The 22,270-nt window shown below is 38.7% G+C and overlaps 1 protein-coding gene across 1 annotated transcript in view; it reads right to left on the bottom strand.

The window, feature by feature from the left end:
* LOC131681809 (uncharacterized) overlaps positions 1-14,719 on the bottom strand; it is a 50,882-nt gene extending 36,163 nt beyond the window's left edge. The window contains exons 1-5 of the mRNA XM_058962860.1: positions 14,568-14,719; positions 14,422-14,505; positions 14,164-14,365; positions 13,945-14,112; positions 13,789-13,883 (exon numbers count right to left, since the gene is read on the bottom strand). Of these exons, the coding sequence (XP_058818843.1) occupies positions 13,789-13,883; positions 13,945-14,112; positions 14,164-14,365; positions 14,422-14,505; positions 14,568-14,640 (622 nt within the window). The 5' untranslated portion in view covers positions 14,641-14,719. The remainder of the gene's footprint in view (positions 1-13,788; positions 13,884-13,944; positions 14,113-14,163; positions 14,366-14,421; positions 14,506-14,567) is intronic.
* Positions 14,720-22,270: the final 7,551 nt, after the last annotated feature.

The raw sequence follows: 22,270 nt of genomic DNA, 5'->3' as shown, positions 1-22,270 counted from the left end.
GCTGGGGACAAGAATATCTTCACCCCATGTAACCATTTGTGACCACAATCGTGTATGACTGGTAGCAAGATCAACATGGTTACTGTTCCAAAGCCCAGTAACTTGCAGTCTGTATGCACATGGTAGTGCTTCTTGTTTGAGGTGTATGTGTAATGGTTTGATATTTAGAAGCGGTGAAAGCACCAGTCAACGCCATGAGCGCCATTATTTGCAGATGGTTTAGCTTTGACTAAACTGACTTTGACTCATCACCTCTCCCCTCTGCCACCACACAAGGCATCCGTATAACAGTATTGGACCTACAATTGTCGTGTAAATCCAATAGATGTATTTTGGTTTGAGACCCCAGGTCTTTCCAAAAGTTCGTCTGCACTGCCCGAAGGCCATTCACGCTTTCTTGACTCTCAACTCAATGTGAGCAGACCAATTCAGTTTGGAATCCAATATAACTCCAACGTGTTTGACTTGATCTGCACACAGTAGCTCAGAATCAAAGAACTGCAAGCGACGAACCCCGGTTGTTATTCGCTTTTTCGTGAAAAGAACCATTGAAGTTTTGCTTTTAACTGATAATTTAACTTGTCGACACCACTGTTCAACAGCTCTTAATGCCTGTTGCATTAAGTCAAAGATTGTTCCGATGCAAAATCCTGTAATTAGTATTTGGTAATCGTCAGCTAACCCGTAGGTTGGAAATCCAAGCTCATTGAGTTTCTTCAACAAGCCGTCGGCTACCAAGTTCCATAAACAAAGGTGACAGAACGCCGCCCTGAGGACAACCGCAAATACTCAACTTCCGTATCTCAGCCTGTCGCAGTGACGAGCAAAGTATGCGGTTACTAAGCATTGCGTTTATCCAACCCGAGATACATGCAGGTATCCCATGACCGCGCGTCGCTTCCAGAATAGACTGGAAGGACACAGTGTCAAAAACACCCTCAATATCTAGGAATACACCCAAGCTAGATTTCTTGAGCGAGAATGTTGTAAACAACACCGTGAAGCACAGTGATCGTGGATTTCCCACACTGATATGCATGTTGCATTTTGTGCAATGGATATTCAACTAAACTAAAGTTCCTGATGTGATGACCGATTATCCGTTCCAAAGTTTTCAGAAGAAAAGAACTTAAGCTGATAGGCCTAAAACTCTTGGCTTCTTCATAGCTTGAGCGCCCCCCTTTGGGAATAAATCTAACAGTTATTTCTCGCCATGCTTTCGGGATATACCCGGTAGCAAGACTGAAAAGCAAAATCTTTTTCAAGACATGTTTAAGAATATTAAATCCCTTTTGCAGTAGCACGGGAAGTGTTCCATCTTTTCCGGGTGATTTGTATGGAGCAAAGCTGTCAACTACCCACTTGACCGATTCAGTGGAAACCAATGTGCGTGGAAACCAAGATGCCCACGAGTCCGAATCACCAGAATGAGATCTGAGAACAACTCCGGATCGATACAATCTGGAAAGTGTGTGTCGAAGAGACAATTAAGAACATCTTTTTCGTCCGTCACATAAACACCATCTCTGGTTTTTAAGGAGCTCATCTGAAAATCATTCGATTTGGAGAGAATTTTATTTAACCTGCTAGCCTCGTTCAGACTAAAGACATTAGTGCATAGGTTTTGCAGCCAGCCCGTTCTGCAGATCTAAGACATTTGTTATATGCACTACGAGCTGACCTGAAAGCCCTGGAGTCATCACGATAAACCAAGGGAACACTATAAATTCGGTTTGATGAGCTTTTTGCAGAAATAGCTTCGATAGAATCTGATAAGCAAAAATTCTAATTTTTGATTTTTAATGAGACTTATAAGAAATAAACACAATACAAGTATTTCTGTGTATTTCTGCTATTATTGTAGTGTGCCAATAGTGTAAGTGAAGTATCACAAAGATCCTCAGCCTTTTATACTGAATCGCAAGTAAAAAAAAAAAAACACAACCACCTTAACAGCGTGTCGGTTTTATCCTAACCAAAGGGTGTCGGTTTTACCTCAACAGCGAAATTTTTGACGTAGGACTACGTCTTTGTTTTCGATACAGGGGTACACGTTGCAAATTCTACAAAAATGGTATGTAACGAAAAGTGGTCCAATTTTAAACGCATATAATTCAGCCATCTCACGATAAATTTTCAATTTTTTTGCGCATATCGCCCCGAAATACTTCTAAGAATAGATTCCAATAGATAAACCCAAAGATTTTTGATATCATGGCATTAATGAACAACCTAGTCAAAATATCGCCGATTTACACACAGAAGATAGCGCTTCCCTAGTCCAGCACGACAGATTTATGTACCTAGCGCGCTACGCTTCTATGAATGGCGTCATCATTGACTATTTAAATGGACGTATTTCGCCAGTGCAGCTCAGTTGCCTGTTTAGCGGCAGACGAAGCAGGTCACTGCGTTGTGTGTTTTCACAGCCAGTGTAGCTGAGTTAGAAGTCCGTTACACTGCCTGTGGAGGTACGCTACCCAGTGAATGCGACTGTGCTTGCCGTTCAAACACTATGCTATCTTTTGTGTTGTGCTCGTTTCCAGCACACTTTTATGTATAATTATTCGTACACAAAATAGTTTGTACATGCGAGCTCTATTTGCAAACACGGATAACATAGTGTCGTGGTATTAGTTGTCTCTTTCGCCCTACCCATCATCATCAGCGTTGATTCATTTTGCTTTGTGCGCTTGAGTTTAACGTTTGAGTCGAATGTGTAGGTAGTTTGATCTAATTTGTTACTAAATTGCACAACGAAAGTTTATTATTTACGTTCGATCAATTCATTGATTCATGTCTCCTTCACGTGATTCAATTCCACTCAGCCTATAGTATTTTGATTCTACTAATAGGTACATACTACAAAGCCTATTTATGAATGAATACACTGCCACTTGAAAAACCGTTGCAAAAACGCATCTTGTCCATATATAGAATTGTTTTCGATTCTTGTATATTTATAGTTTCGATATATGATTAAGACCACTGCGTTCGCTATATGTATTTGTATGCGTACTTTAGGAAAGTTACAATAATGACAAACTATAACTAGACCAAGCATTCTGGTCTATACATGAAATGTGATTATATTGTCTAAATTTGATTTTTCTTCACTGATCCGGGTTTTTTTCCACACACACTCGAAAAGTTTTTACAAGCTAATCTTATACTATAAAGATTTAGTTCCAGATATTACATTACGGTTACAGTTTTCTGTCTTCTTTCTTCAGATCTTCTGAAATAAGTTCAATCGGATTCGATCACCTACTACAAATGAAATGACCTGATAACCAAGAAGGTTTGGTTCAATGTGTAAACTCGATGTTGATTGGTTGCGATTAAACCATACGTAAGAAATATATTTGATTTATTATTACTATAAATATACTAAGAAAATAAATATTTTACATTAAGTAGTATAGTCCTACGTCTACAGCTCGTGCAACCCCATAGGGCTGCCCCTTGTAGTTTTTTAAAAAAGGGCGAGAAAAAATATTTAATTTCTCAAACTCGTCTTCAATGCACCCAGTTAATCATAGGAAAGGCCGATAATAATAGGTACTGGTGATTTGAAAAGCTTTTGTTCGGTTAAAACCTTAAAATCTATCAACAAAATCTAACATCCAGACGAGTAAGAACGCAGCTGTCATATATTTTGTTAATTTTTATGACCTTCGGCGTACTAACATAAATCCAATTTGTCTTCAAATGCTCTACATAATCGTCATAATACTAAAGTGTCATCATGAAATGATTAAAAAATTGATTTCTATCGAAAGTTATGGGATGTCGGTTTTACCCATAATCCCCCTATATCTCACGTTGTTGCTTGTCATAACTTTCTACTATTTTAACTACTAACGGTATCAGATGTATAATACAGCTAAGTCGCATCGAGTAGCATTCAGCTGTTCATGGCTGTGGGTCTTAGCTGGGTACCCAACCGGAATGATGGCCATTGAGTCGGTAGGGGGCTGCTCAGTTTTTAGTGTCTGTCTAGGATCCTGACCCTTGATCTTTTTCGGTTGTGATTCCTTCCTGCACCCATTATTGTCCGGTGACTCCGTGTCCGTCGAACGCTGTCGCTTAGATGGTGCCTTCCCATTGAGATTTTTGCCAACCTTAGCGCTTCAGCAGCTTTGTGGTCGTTTCTCAGCGACCACCCATAGCGTTTCTTAGCCGCTCCGCTTAAGTTACGAGTTCTTCCTGATCTTCTTGTTTTATTGTCGGAGACCTCCAAACCACCAGATGCTCCGTCGGACTGGTCTGTGTCCTCCCTGGTCACTATCCGACCTTCGTCTCTATCTAGAGAGTTGAGAATGGACGAAGTGCAGGACACATCATCCTCCAATGAGCCGCTTTTCAGTAGCTCTCTAAGTTTGCTTTCCGCGCAATCCTTCTCCTCTTCCACCTCCTTCGCCGCAATCTCCTTAAAACTCATGATTACAGTGTTCTTACGGTTAATTTTTTCACTGGATGAAAACCGGTTTTCTCTGAAAACCAGTTTTCAGGTTGCAGGCGACCATTTAGCCCAAAACCGGTTTTCAACGAAAACCGGTGTTCATCCAAGTGAAGAAATTGGCCGTTAGTGGTTTCCGTTCTATCCTCACGAATAGCTAGGGTACGAAAGTCAACCCTGTCAGAGCACCGCTTGACAGTGTAAGGGAAAAAATACTGTGGGGTGCACCCTGGTACCCCACATGCTTCGTGCGCGGCTTGATATTTGTCAACATTGTGGATCCCAGTCCTAGTTTTACGTAGGGTTGGGGTTCAAAGTGTTGATGCTCCCCCACCATTCATCCCTCGGCACGAGACGCGTAACACCTTGGATTGGGACATAAATTATACGGTTCGGGTTTTGAGGCCCGCCCGTTGGCACCCTCTCATTCCGATGCTACAGCAGAAGGCTGAAAGCATCCAGTCGATGCCGGTCTATCGACCAAATGCCATCGATAGGCTCACGTGAAGACATGATAGGAAACTTGTGAGTACGATGTTATCACACCATTTGACGGGACAGTTGTTATTAGTCGCCTCTTACGACATGGGGAACATAAACCCAGTGGGTCAATTCTCGTCAAATACTGCGAGAGATTTCAGCCAGCACCAGATACTACAAGGCTGAATCCTCGAACTTAGTCGATAAAACTCGGTCGCCCGGGCCTCGGAAAAAAATATTGGAAGTTCGAGCGAAATGTTAGAAATAAAAACATACTTTTGTGGTGGCATTGTTCGCTTGGGATGAATCATACACCTTCAGAGCTCCAATTCTGCAATACACGTAGAAGAGTCTGATGAATCATTAAGGACGAACGAACAATGGTGTTAAAATCGAAAACGAAAAAAGTAATTTTTGCTACACCTTGTACTGGATCTTCATAAGAACAAAACAGCAAAAAACTGCTTTTTTCATTTTCGATTTTCACACTACTGTTTGTTTCTCTTTAAGTGTGTGTGTGAATCATTAACATTTACTCTCTGCCGTATCATTCATCTTTTTTTGCTGGAAACGATGAAAATGGAGATGTTGTGGCTATCATACTGTAGAGGTTTCAATTTGGGTTGGATTTGAATCGATTGCAAGTAGGGTAAATCGGTCTAATACGCCCCCCCTTGAGCAAAAATAGCTATATTTTAATAGTCGACACTATGATATCCTCACCAACTACTCTAATTTATTGTTATATTAGTTGAAAATTAGTACCCGTTTCATTTTTTTTAAAAGCATCCTGATACAAGTATTATAAAACATTTTTCAAAAATGCCCCCAGTTATAGTGTAATATGCCCGACAACAAGAGGATGGTATGCCCCACAGCAATTGGTGAGTATACCTCACAACAATGGGTGGGGCGTTTTAGCCGGTGATGAGCTGTTGTGAATGCATGAAAAATTCTGCACGCACACTTAGTTTTAAGCAGACTTCCCATGAACATGAACAATTTTGCACCTATGTACAAAATTTCGTGCACGCGTTCAACTTGGCACATGCTTCGACTCGATGTACAAGTTCACCTCGAACATCGAACTCAAGCGAACGATGTGCAAACTCTAGTTCAAACATCCGTGTACGTACACCGGGTGCTTACACGAGAACGATTCGCACATGGCAAAAAGAGCCAGCGCTAGTGACGATGAGAGTGGGAAAGAGGAAACTGGTGCCACGAGCCGATGTGTACGCGCATCGTGTAGTACATACATGGGGTTCAGTTGTGCAGCGTGTTTGAGTTCGAAGTGTGGGTTCAATATGAGCACAGAACCAGAGCGAATTGTGTGCGATGTGCATTTGGGAAGATTGATTTTAAGCCAAGCTAAAAACTAAATTATAAGAAATGTAAAACGTAACTGTTAGCCGACCGTACTCGGCCTACATGCGCACTAGGGCATTGCAAACTTTTTTTTTTAATTCTCAAAGGCCCCCCCTCTGATGTTGTGACAAATGTCAAAGTAAGCTCAGATACCAAATTTCACATCATTTGGACAATTTTAGACCCCCGCCCACTTTGCTTGAAATTTTTGTAATTGGTGCTATGGGAAAATGTGGAGGAAAAGTATATTAAATGCAATAACTTTTTAAGTACCAATCAGAAAATTACAATTTGTACCTCTTTTTAAAGGAAATAACCTTAGTATTGGAATGGAGATATTCCTGTTTCTAAAAAATACGGGAAAGTGGGGTACTGGGCCATTTTGACCCCAAAATCCCTATTTTTTGAATTTTTCTTCTCCGTTGTGCAAACCATACATATTTTGCAATTTTTCTAATGTGAAAAAATCTCAGAAATCGAACGGAACCTTTTAGACCTTTTTTCCGAATACGAGAAGTTGGGGTTATAGGGCCTTTTTCATTTATATTGAATTTTATCATTTTCTCGTGCATATATCTCTATTATTCTTCATTCAATTTTCATAAATTGTACCTTGTTCAACGCGGAAAATCCTTAGGAACAAAATTAAAATAGATTCGTTACCGGTAAAATTCAGAAACATCAAATTATCTGACATATAGTCTCGAATTCACATTTTTATCATAAAATCGCACATATTAACTCCATTTAACAACAAAATTCTTATTTAATTTACTATTTATAATAAAAAATGCGCTTAGGAATCACATGAGAAAAGTTTTATACCTGGAAAAATAGGGGAAGTTGAGGTATTAGGACATTTAATGAAAAAATGTGGTTTGTAGAGTTAATGTCAAAAAATTGGATGTTTTTGAATTTTAACGCAAGCGAATCTATTTTTGTTGTATTTCTAAGAATTTCCACGTTCAACAAGGTACAATTTATTAAAATTGAATGAAGAATAATAGAGATATATGCACGAGAAAATGATAAAATTTAATATAAATGACAAAAGGCCCTATAACCCCAACTTCTCGTATTCGGAAAAAGGTCTAAAAGGTTCCGTTCGATTTCTGAGATTTTTTACATTAGAAAAACTGCAAAATATGTATGGTTTGCACAACGGAGCAGAAAAATTAAAAAAATAGGGGATTTTGGGGTCAAAATGACCCAGTACCCCGCTTTCCCGTATTTTTATGGAAACAGGAATATCTCCATTCAAATACTAAGGTTATTTCCTTTAAAAAGAGGTATAAAATGTAATTTTCCGATTGTTACTTCAAAAGTTATTTCATTTAATATATTTTTCCTCCACATTTTCCCATAGCATCAATTTCAAAAATTTCAAGCGAAGTGGGCGGGGGTCTAGAATTGTCCAAATGATGTGAAATTTGGCATCTGAGCTTACTTTGACATTTGTCACAACATCAGAGGGGGGAGCCTTCGAGAATTCAAAAAAAAATTGTTTTTTGCAATGCCCTAATGCGCACCTTCCATTCCAACACATTGGTCCTCGCACACCAACTCAGCCAACAATGAAGCATACCTGGAGGTAACAGGTATAAACACACTGTGAAACGTCATCGCAGTGAGTAAGCAATTATCACAATTTGATCGCGTAAACAAGTGTATTGAACCTCCCAGAAAACTGATTCTAAACTACCCTAATCTAGTGCTACTTAATTGCCTTAAATCTAACTTAGTCTAATGTAGTCTAGTGCCTAGAAACTACCGTATAACTACAACTAAAGTCGGTAAGGATTTAATGCCAATTTATTATAAATATGTACATTACAGACTACTCTTAAAATTAGGATAGCGATAGCAGTTACCCATCAGCGGGAACCCGTGGTTTATATTTTGCTAAAATTCGACCTAAATCGCACCAGAATTTCCGTATCGTAACCGGATAAACGAAATACAGTAGGCACTAAACGTGAGTAAATATTAAATATACTTATATCAATAATTCCAATGCATACAAACTAAATATGAATATGCATTCAAAACTTAGCTTAACTTATCTAAACTTACATCTAGATATATTTTCATTATATATTTATATATATATATATATATATATATATATATATATATATATATATATATATATATATATATATATATATATATATATATATATATATATATATATATATATATATATATATATATATATATATATATATATATATATATATATATATATATATATATATATATATATATATATATATATATATATATATATATATATATATATATATATATATATATATATATATATATATATATATATACGATTACTAAAGTTAACTAATCTAAACCTATGCTACGCTAAAATGTACAGTTAAACTAAACTAAGATTCATTTACTTTCTCAATAGGAAAATTATAATCTCCCGTTACGAAACCCGAGTGTTTTATTGGAGATTACAATTGCGGAAATACCCTGCTGTTACTCCGTTGGCCAAAGTCAACATATTATAATTTTCGTTTATGCGAATATCTACGATTAATTCTCGGGTATGTCGAACCGAAATGGAGCCAAACAGAGTGGAAAAAGCACTTCAGAGGGTGCCAAAGATAATGCTACTGCGGCATGGCCAAAACCGGTAGGAAGGGGTGTGTCGGACAGTGGAAAAGTGTGTGGTAGTGGTAAAATTGGACAGGTGACCTCGAAAGTTCCAAGGGGTAGGCAGTTCGATGATACTGTACCCGGCTGGGCGTGTAAAATCTGCCAGGGAGCGGATACCGAAGATATGGTACAATGCGATGTTTGCGATAAGTGGCATCATTATGAGTGTGTTGGAGTAGCAGACGATATTGCGAACGTCAGCTGTAGATGTCCCAACTGCGTAGCTGAAAGGAAGTACCAGCGTCAACTGCAGCAGATCCCAAAATATGCAGGGTGTCAAGACAAATCGTCTAAACAAAATCAAACCGGTGGTGATTCGGTTATTCCTGCGGTCCCGATTAATGCGCCGCTTGGATTACCCATCGCAGTAGGTGTGGCGGGCCTCTCGATTTCGTCTGGACGAAATCCAATAGTTTCCAAAATGGTTGCGGCTTTGGAGGTCAAGCAGTTTAAACACAGTCAATCTATTACGTTGCCGGTGCATCCCAATCCAGACACGAAGGCGACTATATTAGCGAATAGAGCAAGGTCAGCAAATTCACAATCGTGCTCGATAAAGTCGCTTTTGAAGCTAGAACTTCAAAAATTAGAAGAGGAGCGGGCTTTCGAACAACAGGAGGCGGAGAGACGTAGAATTCTGGAGCAGGAGGAAGCAAAAAGACGACGAGATTTCGAGCTGCGTGAAGCGGAGAAGTATCGTGAATACATCAAGAAGAAGTATGCTCTACTTGAAGAAATGTCGAACCGGTCTGATTCAAGTCGCAGCGAGGCGGCGAGCAGAGTTGATGATTGGGTAAACAGCGTAAATATTATGCAACAAAGAGGGCGGAAAGTTACTCAGACCGCTCGCGGCTTCAATCCACAGCAACATTCTAGTCAGCATCAATTCTCGTTTCCGGACCATGATGATATTCCTCGAAGTAGCCGTAGGTTCCATTATTGGAAGCGCATGTAATGTTCAAGGAGAATCGATGATAGCTGCAGACCGAACCCGTTCTCATTCCAACGTCACGATCCATGGTAGCGAATGCCGGATTGCACATTCCGGACGAATGACGCAACGAGCTAGTCAACTGCTAATACGTGAAGAAGAGGAACCGGATCCTTGTCATCTCAGCAAGAAGCAATTAGCCGCACGTCAAGCAGTTTCCAAGGACCTGCCCTACTTTTCCGGCAAACCAGACGAGTGGCCTATTTTTATTTCGGTCTACAATAGCACCACGGCTATGTGTGGATTCTCTGACGAGAACATCATCCGTCTTCAAAAGTGTCTGAAGGGGAAGGCTTACGAAGCTGTACAAAGTCGACTGCTGTATCCGTCGAATGCTCCGGGTGTAATTGCAACATTGCGGATGCTTTATGGACAACCAGAAGCTATTGTCCACTCATTGATAGGGAAAATCAATGCGCTTCCCCCACTGCGGGAAGACAAACTGGAAACCATCGTAGATTTCGCGGTGAACGTACAGAATTTCTGTGCTACAGTCGACGCTTGCGGCATTGCAGACTATATGTACAACATCTCTCTTCTACACCAGCTCGTCAGTAAGCTTCTTCCTACTATCAAGTTGGATTGGGCACGGTATCGACAGACCCTTTCTGTCATTAACCTATCCACATTCGGAGAATGGATATACTCTTTGGCTGAGGCAGCAAGCGCTATAATTATTCCACCAGTGATGGTGGAGACCAAATCAGCACGCTACGAGGCGAAAGGGACCAAGAAGGAAAATGCCTTCCTTTATGCACACTCCGAAACATCATACCCACCCCCTTCACCATCGATCGCGCCACAGAGTGGTGTTAGGGAAGAAAAGTTAAAAGAATGGGTTGATAACAGCTGCGCAATCTGCAAAGGCAATTGTAAAGCAATCGATAAATGCATGCGTTTCCAGGAGCTGTCCAGGGATTCGCGGTGGGCCGCTGTGCGGGAATTCAACTTATGCCGGCGATGTCTCCACAAGCATAGCGCTAACAGTTGTTATGCTAAGTTGTGTGGAATAAACGGATGTACAAGAATGCACCATGAACTGCTGCACAACGATCGAAAGGACGATTTCATAGTGACACACTCAGATAAAACAACACCGTCTCCGAAGATACAGAATGAAGAGCACACTCAAGGGTTCAATTTACATCATTCTAATTCAAGCGCTGTGTTGTTCCGTTACATACCGGTTGTTCTACACGGAAAACACCGTTCCGTACAAACGTACGCATTCTTCGATGAGGGGTCAGAGTTGACACTACTCGACCAGCAGCTGTCAAACGAGCTCATGTTGGAAGGAACAATGCAACCGTTATGCCTCAAATGGACTGGGGGTACACTGCGCAACGAGATGAAGTCCGAAGTCGTCAGCCTGGAGGTGTCGGGAATGGAAAACAATGCCAAGAAGTTCAACCTCGACGCTGTACGAACCGTTGAAAGTCTACTTCTACCGCGTCAAACAGTCGACATGGAGAAGTTGGTGCAGCTATATCCTCATCTACGCAGATTACCTATCGAATCATACCACGAAGCTAGACCACGCATTCTGATCGGTATGAAGCACGTAGGAGTAAGTGTCGCCCTGAAGACTAAATTAAGGGGTTACGATGAACCGGTCGCAGTAAAGACTCGGTTGGGGTGAACCTTATGTGGCGGATATAAGAAGAATGAATCCGTCTCCACAGGACATTGTGCATTTCACGTATGCGCAGAAACAGAGCACTCCGACAAGAACCTGCATAAAACCGTGAATACTCATCGCACGCAGGATAGTCTAAGCATAGCAAAATTCGATAACATCCTTATATCTTCCGATGTTCATGGCGCAGAGAACTCAGACCTAAAAGTAAAACACCATGAAACCCATCTGTCTGTGCGTAGCGACGATGTACGTCTACCAGACTGTGGTGAATTGACTCTTCGTCGACACCAAAACCGATCATCGACAGCACAAAAAGGTGCCAGCATGTACGAGCGACCTACTTCAAAGCTGGTGATGTTGGACGTTTGGCGCGATAAATAGTAAGCCAGCTTGGAGGCTGGCGTACCTGGGGGGTGTTAGCCGACCGTACTCGGGCTACATGCGCACCTTCCATTCCAACACATTGGTCCTCGCACACCAACTCAGCCAACAATGAAGCATACCTGGAGGTAACAGGTATAAACACACTGTGAAACGTCATCGCAGTGAGTAAGCAATTATCACAATTTGATCGCGTAAACAAGTGTATTGAACCTCCCACAAAACTGATTCTAAACTACCCTAATCTAGTGCTACTTAATTGCCTTAAATCTAACTTAGTCTAATGTAGTCTAGTGCCTAGAAACTACCGTATAACTACAACTAAAGTCAGTAAGGATTTAATGCCAATTTATTATAAATATGTATATTACAGACTACTCTTAAAATTAGGATAGCGATAGCAGTTACCCACTAGCGGGAATCCGTGGTTTATATTTTGCTAAAATTCGACCTAAATTGCTCCAGAATTTCCGTATCGTAACCGGATAAACGAAATACAGTAGGCACTAAACGTGAGTAAATATTAAATATACTTATATCAATAATTCCAATGCATACAAACTAAATATGAATATGCATTCAAAACTTAGCTTAACTTATCTAAACTTACAACTAGATTTATTTTCATTATATATATATATATATATATATATATATATATATATATATATATATATATATATATATATATATATATATATATATATATATATATATATATATATATATATATATATATATATATATATATATATATATATATATATATATATGTATATATATATATATATATATATATATATATATATATATATATATATATATATATATATATATATATATATTATATATATATATATATATATATATATATATATATATATATATATATATATATATATATATATATATATATATATATATATATATATATATATATATATACGATTACTAAAGTTAACTAATCTAAACCTATGCTACGCTAAAATGTACAGTTAAACTAAACTAAGATTCATTTACTTTCTCAATAGGAAAATTATAATCTCCCGTTACGAAACCCGAGTGTTTTATTGGAGATTACAATTGCGGAAATACCCTGCTGTTACTCAGTTGGCCAAAGTCAACAGTAACTATAATATTCTAGTAAGCTACTTGAAATAGATCTATCAAATCCGACTGTTTCTAATTGGTTGTAATGCTATTGGAAAAGTGGGAACTTACATCGAAATAGCTCTTTTAAAACTTTTGTGTATATTGTTGTTTTGCAACATATTAAAAATATAAAACTAACTTAGTACGTTGATTTCATGAAACGATACTGTTATCCATAATTTTTACTTTTTAGATAATTCAGGAGTCCTGGGAATTGAATAGGGCAATTTTGCCCCGGTGGGGCGTATTATACCTCTACCCTACCATTTGGCCTGAGTTAAACCAAACTGAACTGATCGAAAAAAAATTTCTAGTATTTTTCATGTTAAAATGCATTTTTAGATAACTTACCATTAACATAGCAAGTTAAGGAACACTCATTTGCCTTCGTTTGCTATTTGTGTTCCCAAACATAAATAGTGTTGCTAATTCTATGTTGGATGCGATCGCGTTTTTAGAACATGAATCTTAAAATAGCGCTTGGTCCTCTTTGGTTTAACACAGGCCATTTCAGCATCTCTTGTTGAATGGTTATCAGAAAATTCCCGTGGTCACACTATTGACCTATGCCGTAAATGATTAGTTGGTCGGATTACGATATTATGATTAATATCCAGGTACAAATCAAAATTATCATACCAAATCCAGTTCTACCCCATCCGGTAGCCTCCAATTTACGGAACCTTAATTCTTTATCCAACCACAAACAGGCAGGAGCCACCGTGTCGTGCAATCTATCAAAAAGAACAAAATATTGAAAATGTATATGGTTACATTGCTTATGAATTCACATACCTAACACTTTTCTCTAGTTTCACCAACGCTATGTCATGATAATTAGCGGAAAACTTGTGCATCGGATGTCTAATTACATTCACAATCTTCAATTGTTGAGCATACTTGTCATCGTCAGAACTGAATAGATTTATATCACCAAATCTCACAACATCGGGAGCCTGATTACTAAGAGAACCAAATCAAATACTATACAAACAATGCAGATCACTGTTGTACCTTGAATCCACAGCACAGTGTGCCGCTGTCAGTACAAAGTTATCCCAAATCAGAGTTCCACCGCACTGCCACAGTATATTTCCGCTACGCTGGGTCCACCCAATCGCTCCCATGTGGGCGAATTCTTTAAGCGGAACCGGCTTACCAAACACTGGCTTAACTTCTACGTCTGGGTTCAACTTGTAAAAGCGAAGATGACAATCTACACCGAAGGGATTTGTATAGAACTACAGACTCAAATCCATGCGCATAACTTACCATCCAAAGAAGTTCGCTCATTAGGAAACATAAGCGAAAACTCGTTGCTATCAGTAATCTTGGGTGACTCATACTGTTCAACAGCTACATGAATGTTTGAGAGCGCTTAATTTTTTAAAATAAATACCGATTACCAATCTACATACCACTACCGATAAGTAAGCACGATAGAAAAATAATCAGGAGCCTCGTCATCAGGATATTTAAGAGTACCACCATGCGATATGTTCGTTTGAATTGAAAATATTTTTATACTACTGTAGTCAACTTGTCTGTTTGACCGACCAACCAGTCCAAAAGCTACTGTATCACTAAGTAGGACTTACTATCAAGAACTCTTGTAGATCAGCATGAAATACACGCCTGCAAGGAACAGCTTTTTTTGCAACTTAAACGATTCCAGAATTTACTTCCATGCCTTGAGATGGATGCGTTGCTGTTCTCTTATAACCATCCATAAATCGTTCATCTCCGTAAATAGACAAAAATATGCACGAGATGCTGTAATCTTATTTAGCCACACCAGTATAAGGGAGCGCGTGGTTAGTTGGCGGTTGGGGTAAGTTGGCGGAATCCCTTTTTATCCGTTTCTATTAGACATATAGGGCTGCCTCTTGTTATGTACCTCAAGTGATGTGAAGCCCATTATCCAATGTGTTTTGGTTGAAAAAACATTTTGTTTTGTAGAAGTTGTGGGCGATACTGTGTTTTCGAGCATACCAAGTAAATTTCCTGTATTTTAATCCGTGTTATTTACAGTGATTTACAATCTATTTGCCGAATGATTATATTTTTGATAGTAGATAGTATATTTTTGAAGAATCAGGCCTTTTTGAAACAACAGAACGTTTAGTTGAAGTTCAAACTTGACGAAAGATTGTTTCAAACTGAAATGAGCGTTTCTCGAAAGCATGTATTTGGTTTAGTCCAACAAATACTTCTGTTTGCATTTTAAACAGAAGCATTGTTGAAACAAAATAAAATTTGTTAGATCGAAATGATCCCTTGGGAGTCATGCATAAATAACGTAGCATTTTGGGGTAGGGAGGGTATACCAAATTTGTGACGAAGTGTGACGAGGGGAAGGGTAGGGTCAGAAGTTGTGCGACGTAGCATTAAGTTTAAAACCCATTGTTTAGAGAAAATAATTTAATGATCCTCCATTCCCAAGAGAAATAAATTTAAATTCAAACAGGTTACTTTTGATGTGGTTTTTCATGAGGTAAATTTTACGATTCGCGGAATTACAAGTTCGCAAAAATACGAAAGGATTTTGTATGCGGATTTAACTTGCTACATTAATTAGCTAATGTTGCTAACTAGTAGACTTAGTTTGGAAGCAGCATTAAGCTGCATTCACTTCGGATTCAACCAAACAAAATTTAGTAATTTGGATGAACGTATGATTCTTAGAATCATTGGCAGCTGCAGGATTGTGAACTGAGAGAACTTGTCTTCATGCTCCCCTTGATATATAAAATTCAAAACAATACTATCAACACTATATTTATCATGAAATGGGCTTATTTTGCACGCAATTTGCTGTTGTAATGAAAATGTTGATAAAAGTCGACAAACATTTTGAAAGGGCATGTATTTAAAATAACTGAAAAACATGTGTAATTTTTTTCATCCCACGACCGCTTTGCATGGGACGAGGGGGAGGGGGTTGGTAAATGCTATACGTTATTTGCGAGGGGGAGCTTAGAATTTTGTGACCAAATGCTACGAGGGGCGAGAGAGGGGTCAAAAATCGCCAAAAAAGCTACGTTATTTGTGTACGGCCCCTTGGTTGTAAAGCAACAGAATCTATGTTTGATTTCAACTAAATTTGAGTTGTTCTCTCATTGGATTATTACTAAAGATTTTTTTTGTTTCTTCGAACTTGATTGTTCGGTTAAATTTATCATGATTTTGTTGTTTGAATCGAAATATTAGTTGAAACTATTGAAAAGCCAACAAATGAATTTGTTAGTAATTTCAAGCAATAGTATTGTTTGAATCAAACCTGAATCTTGTTTGTCACTATATCAAACAGGAAAATTTTTGATTAGAACCAAAATTTGTTTATTCTTACTGATTTTTTTTTCTGCGTGTACGTTAAATAGTTGTTAAATCATATCAATATCATGTACAATACCAGCATGAGAAGACTCCATTTGATTTTTGTTTTATTATCAATGGTATGAATAGCTAAAATAGATGTTCGAAAACTGTTATTTAAGGTCAGGATCACACCACACTAAAACCGTCAATATTGAAAGTTTAATATCTTCTAAAAAATTTATAGTAAAACAGCACATCTTTTGATAAAATAATTTTGGCGTTAAATTGTCCAAGAAGTAGTTGCGGAGAAATGACTTCTCAAACTAAGGGGCCTTCCACATGCTACGCGGACAATTTAGGGGAGAGAAAGGGTCACGAGAAAGCCCACGTTTGTCCATAGTGAGGGGGTGGGGGTATGGATAATGTCCACGTGGACTTTTCATAATATTTTTGTCATTTATGAGAAAATGTAGTAAATTTGTATCGTCAGTGGTGTGAGCGCTTACCTTCAAACTTTTCAAGATTTTGAAATACTCAAAGGGCTTATAATAGCATAGTGGCATCGATGGCACCTAGTATCAAAACCAAATTCGAGAAGAATATTTCTGTCTGAATCAGTTTATTCAATCTTCTGTAACTTGATAAAATTCCACTAATCAGCTTTGTTAGCTGAGTGTTCGGCTGTGCAAAACTCGGTAAAAGCTGGGATTCGGTAGAACAAAATTAAGTGTGTAGAGTCTTCGAGTCTCAATACTTATCGAATGCAAGCAAGGTTAGAGAACGGTCACTTTTCGATTGCGCTGAAGGATGATCTGTTAAAAGATCTTCACGGGTGTCTCCTTTTGAATCCCTCCTAACTCATTCATTCCCAGTATCAGTGAGTTTGGCTAGTTGTGGTAATGTTTGGTTCTCTCCGGATAACGAACAAAGCTATACCTGGTTGCAATAGAAATTGGAGGAGATTAGAGAGAAGACTTCCGTTTTATTGTCGAACCATATAGCCTTCACTAGAAGAAGGTATTCCTATACATTCCGTGGAATCCCAAGGAATGTTTGAAGTGTACTGATGTTTTAATGAGGCTAGAGTTCCATAATTCTGCCTCGTGGACAGTTTTCTGGGATGTTCTGAGAACCAAGTCGCTTACAGAGAAAATACAGCAGTATTTTTGCAGTATCGACGACCGTCCTCTGAAAATTCTAGCGAAAAAGAGTTATAAACTGAACTACGGCTTTCAAATGTCACGACGATAGTTTATAAACCTACATCGCACATAAAGATATGAAATTCAATTTTTATCATCAATAATATTTTTCTTAGGAACCAAAATTATTGAATTAATAGCCTGCAAAAAAATACGTGTTTGAAGATCTCTAAGTATTTTTTGGATATTGAGATCTAATTAGAAATGAGGTATTTCCAGGTTTCGAACTCATTTAACACTTCTAACTCATAATTCAATTTAGAACATATTCATCGCAAGTTAATTCCCAATATCTTTAAATTCATGCATGCTACCTCAATATGCAAAGAAAATAAACTTTGAATTAAAGAATACTTGAAAATTTGAAAATGTTAGCATTTTATGCCACTCAACCAAAATATTACTTACCTTTTATATGCAAAAACATGTAAATATTTTCCATAATACTTTTCACATGAATGTTATTATTTTCACACATAATCTTTTCTCTCTTCCGTCCTATAAAAACCAGTATTGACTACAGATATATGTTACGTGATGTTCAGTTACTTTCTATCGGAATGCCACATACTTTCTATTTGAAACCTATATACCTTTTATTTGATATTCAGATGATCGTTAACTAAATGTATAATAGCAATCATGTTACGTGAAGAGGGTTTATCTGATATTCATGTGATTTAATAGCATTCAAATGCTTTGATAGGTAATGAACCTGAGTTGAATAAAGGTGCGGAGTATCCTTGTGAAGTCTAGCCGATTATTGAGCCGATATTCTAACTGACTCTAGTTAATATCCGGTTCCAGTGACAAAACAATCGTGTCACTGGAACCGGTCACTAACTAGAGCCATCCAGAACTTTGGCACATTTTTCGGTTGGACTTACTGGGCTGTGTTGATCATTGATTTGAAATGCATTCTACACCATCTTGGAATCTTCAACCTGGAGCAGAGATAGCGGATATATATTTCTAACGTCTTCACATTTAATTAGAAAAATCACAAGTCAGGGAGCAATGTATTCTCCACCGTGCTGTTCCTTGACGCCATGTTGAATGTGCTTGATTTTTCACATCGTATGTTCCTGTAATAGTTATGTGTTTTACACATAACCCTAGGAGTATGTGATAGTCACATAAAATGTATGTGGGGCACGATTGAAAGTTATTCATTTTATATTTGAAATTCATCGGTGATTGTATAAGTTTTATTTGATGCATATGAATCTGATGTGCATAATCATTTTTAAAATTTAGGTGTTTTTTCACATGAAACGTATGTGATTTTTTGGCTCAGTGTGATAAAGAATGCCGTCTTAACATACAACCTTGAATATTCATCATAATTTTTACTAAGGGAGGAAAAATCGTAAAAGCACGCCGTTAGTTGCACATTATAGGAAATTTCATCATCTTTCAGAATATCATAGTGGTGTATTGCGCCGTTTTACGTCAAGCTTGATAGGTAACTATTTTTCGTGAAAGGTTTGATGAAATATCAAAAGAAGCAAGAATTTGTTGCAATCACCCGTGTTTCCTATCGTATTAATTTTGCATAAACCAAGCTGGCGCTGCTATTAGTTACTTCGATATATTCTAGGGTACAATATCCGACTGCGTCCTCAAATTCATTATGCGTTTTACTTTAGGTTTTAACGACATTCAATTAGCTAGAGATTACTGGGTAGGGAAAGTTATGAAACTTAGAGCCATAGTACTCAAGTGAGAGCAAGGATGTGAAGTAAACAGATCGGAAAGCTAGAAGTGGCAGGGTCATTAGAACAGGCTTAATATCATGCGGGCTTAATTTTTGCCTGCCTTCTGATAATGAGGGTCGAGCTTAGGCAGAATAACTACGAATCACCCGAGTTCACTATCATGTGTCCTGATAAAGGTAGACGTATCTATCTTTACCGTGACAACCGGCACTTTTACTTTAGTATGTTGAAAAATCGTGCAATAAATATGTTTAGAAATGTTTTCTAATTAAATAATAACAGAAGATGAAACGCATCTATGACTCATAATTGTTTTTGAAAATAATCAATATTTCAGGCTGTGGAGGGAGTTCTTAATAATGTACGCGCATTTGAAAGTCTCGGAGGTGTTGATATATGCGCAAATCGAGGTGTCTTTTATTCACTGGGGAATGAAACATACTTCCGTATTGTTTATATTCCTTGTGTCTTTGGGTTACAAACTTAAGTTTGGCTTCCCAAAAGTCACGGCGAAAGTTTATAAACCTAAATCGGTTTAAGCCGAATTTGAATTACAGTATCCCTTCGGGGGTGTTGTCGTTCTGTTATCTCAATATCCCCTCGGGAGTGTTGATATATCCGCTCATCGAGAAGTGTCTTTATTCCCTTGGGAGTAAAGAATACTTACATATTGTCTATGTTCTCTGTGCCGTTATTATCCTTATTCCTAACCTTGCCAGTTCCCTAATCCTGCCCATCAGGGAAATGACAAAAAGGCAAATCATTGCTAGGCACAAATCTTCGATCAACAGGGGGAACGTGCCATTTGAGCCAGTCGCTACTGATTCCTGATCCTAATCACCGCCAGTCTCTAAAGGGCAGGGGAAGGGTAGGGTTTGAGTATAAAAAACACTTTTTTGCGATTTTTAAGAAATTTGAGTGAAGCGAATTGATTAAAACTTTGGTACATTGTAATGTATCATTTCAATAACATTCTGTAAATTTTCCATTCAAAAATATTGACAAGCTACTTAACATGGTTCTCACAAGTCTCCTATATCATGCCTTCACGCGAGTCTAAGTCTATTATGACAGTTGGTCCTTAGACCGGCGACGACTGGGTGTTATCAGCCTTCTGTCGATAGTAGCAGAATGAGAGGGTGCGAACAGATTTAGTCGAGGAAATACTACCGTAAAATTGAATAGTAGACCGGAAATCAGCCCCAATAAGACTTTAATCTGACTAGTATTGATGATACCGGACCAACACGTACTGAAAGATTTTAGTAAAATTCGTCACGTCTGTTAAGTAATTATCTAGTAGATAATTATGGAGTAGCGAAACATGTTTCAATGTGCAACTCTTGGTAATCCTAAACTGTTTTATTGATTAATACCGGCTCCGGCCAGGCCCGAACGTAGATCGCGGAAGGAAAGCGAAGGAATGTTAGTCCGATACTTGCTTTTGCTAGAGGCCGTATATACTAAACCACAAGTATCACGGGAAGAGGGAAGATATTTGTTAGTAAGTATAGAAGTTTGATTCTACTTCTTCATTACCGACGCCAGAGACCGACCACTATCTGGACTATATATCGATCCATCAACTCATGGACCGGAGACCAACGGCTTTACTTCCCTTCCGAAGGAAGACGTGACCACAGATGTTTTCACCTCAGAAAAATCTCAACTACCTCGGCTGGGATTGAACCCAGACCAACTGGAATGAGTGGCGGTCACGCTTACCACTCAACAGCCGGCACCGTCGTAGTTTTTGAATGATAGTTAGCAGCGCAAATCGTGCTTTTCAGAGACATTCTACAAAAAGTTTCGTCACTGAGTCACATGCCGATATTTTTGCATGGAAAGATTACAGAATGTTATTGAAATAACACATTATAATATACCAAAGACTAGCATACTGTAGCGACATTTTTTTGGGTGGATTACGGTGAATAGCATTAATTTGTTTTTCTTGCGATTATAGAAGTTTTAGTCCTAGAGTGATTTACCTCTTTTTCTGGGTTAGACAAACCTCTTCGGAAAAAACTTATGTGCGGGATTGGGAAACGAGTCCAGGGGAGCTGCGTTCAAAGCTGCAAAGCGGATGAAGATCGACGTCGGAGGGCACGTGATTGCATCATAACTTACATTGACGCAAGTGGGAGTGATAATCGACGGCCGGTTGAGCTCTAACAACCACGTCGACTACGCCTGCGAAAAGTGGGTCGATAGTCATCGATACTGCGATATGAAATTCCTGCCTGGGTTGTGGTACTGCAAACTAAGCGGAACAACGTAAAGCTGAACTGGACGTTCCGGCTGATAACCGTACAAGTCGCGAGCGCGTACTAAACAATATCGTCGGAGGCAGTATGCGGTATCGCCGGGATGATCCCGGGATGGGAATGGGACAATACGGAGAAGAAAAGGTCGACCTACCGGTTCATCCCAAACCTGTCGACGTGGGTCAATAGAAAGCACGCAGGGGTGAACTTTCACCAAACAGCTCCTGTCGGGCCACGGCTACTTCAGCGGTTCGGGTACGCAACGGAGTGCTCAGCGTTCGGGCACACAATGGACTGCGAACCGAACGCCCTGTTCTACCGGAATCGCCGAACTGTCCTCGGCACATGACTGGTTGGTTCGGTTTCGCGAAAACTTCTCTCGCCTGGGAATTCTCCGTTGGAGGAGGCTACGCCCATCGTAGAGGACTAGACCGAGTAGTGTGCAAACAAGTCCTGAGTTCGACGAGAAAGTGGTTCAAAATGGAACAAGGGCTCAGTAAATTAGACAACCATTGATTCTCGAGCCACAGCTAGCTTTCTTACTGCCATACTGAAATTGCCACATTGTGAACCAAGAAAAACTTACTACTAAGTTATTGGATTGGTGTGTGCGCTG

Source organism: Topomyia yanbarensis, chromosome 2 (genome assembly GCF_030247195.1).
Source record: "Topomyia yanbarensis strain Yona2022 chromosome 2, ASM3024719v1, whole genome shotgun sequence".
In the NCBI taxonomy this organism is placed as follows: domain Eukaryota; kingdom Metazoa; phylum Arthropoda; class Insecta; order Diptera; family Culicidae; genus Topomyia; species Topomyia yanbarensis.
This window is presented reverse-complemented; position numbering and strand designations above follow the sequence as displayed.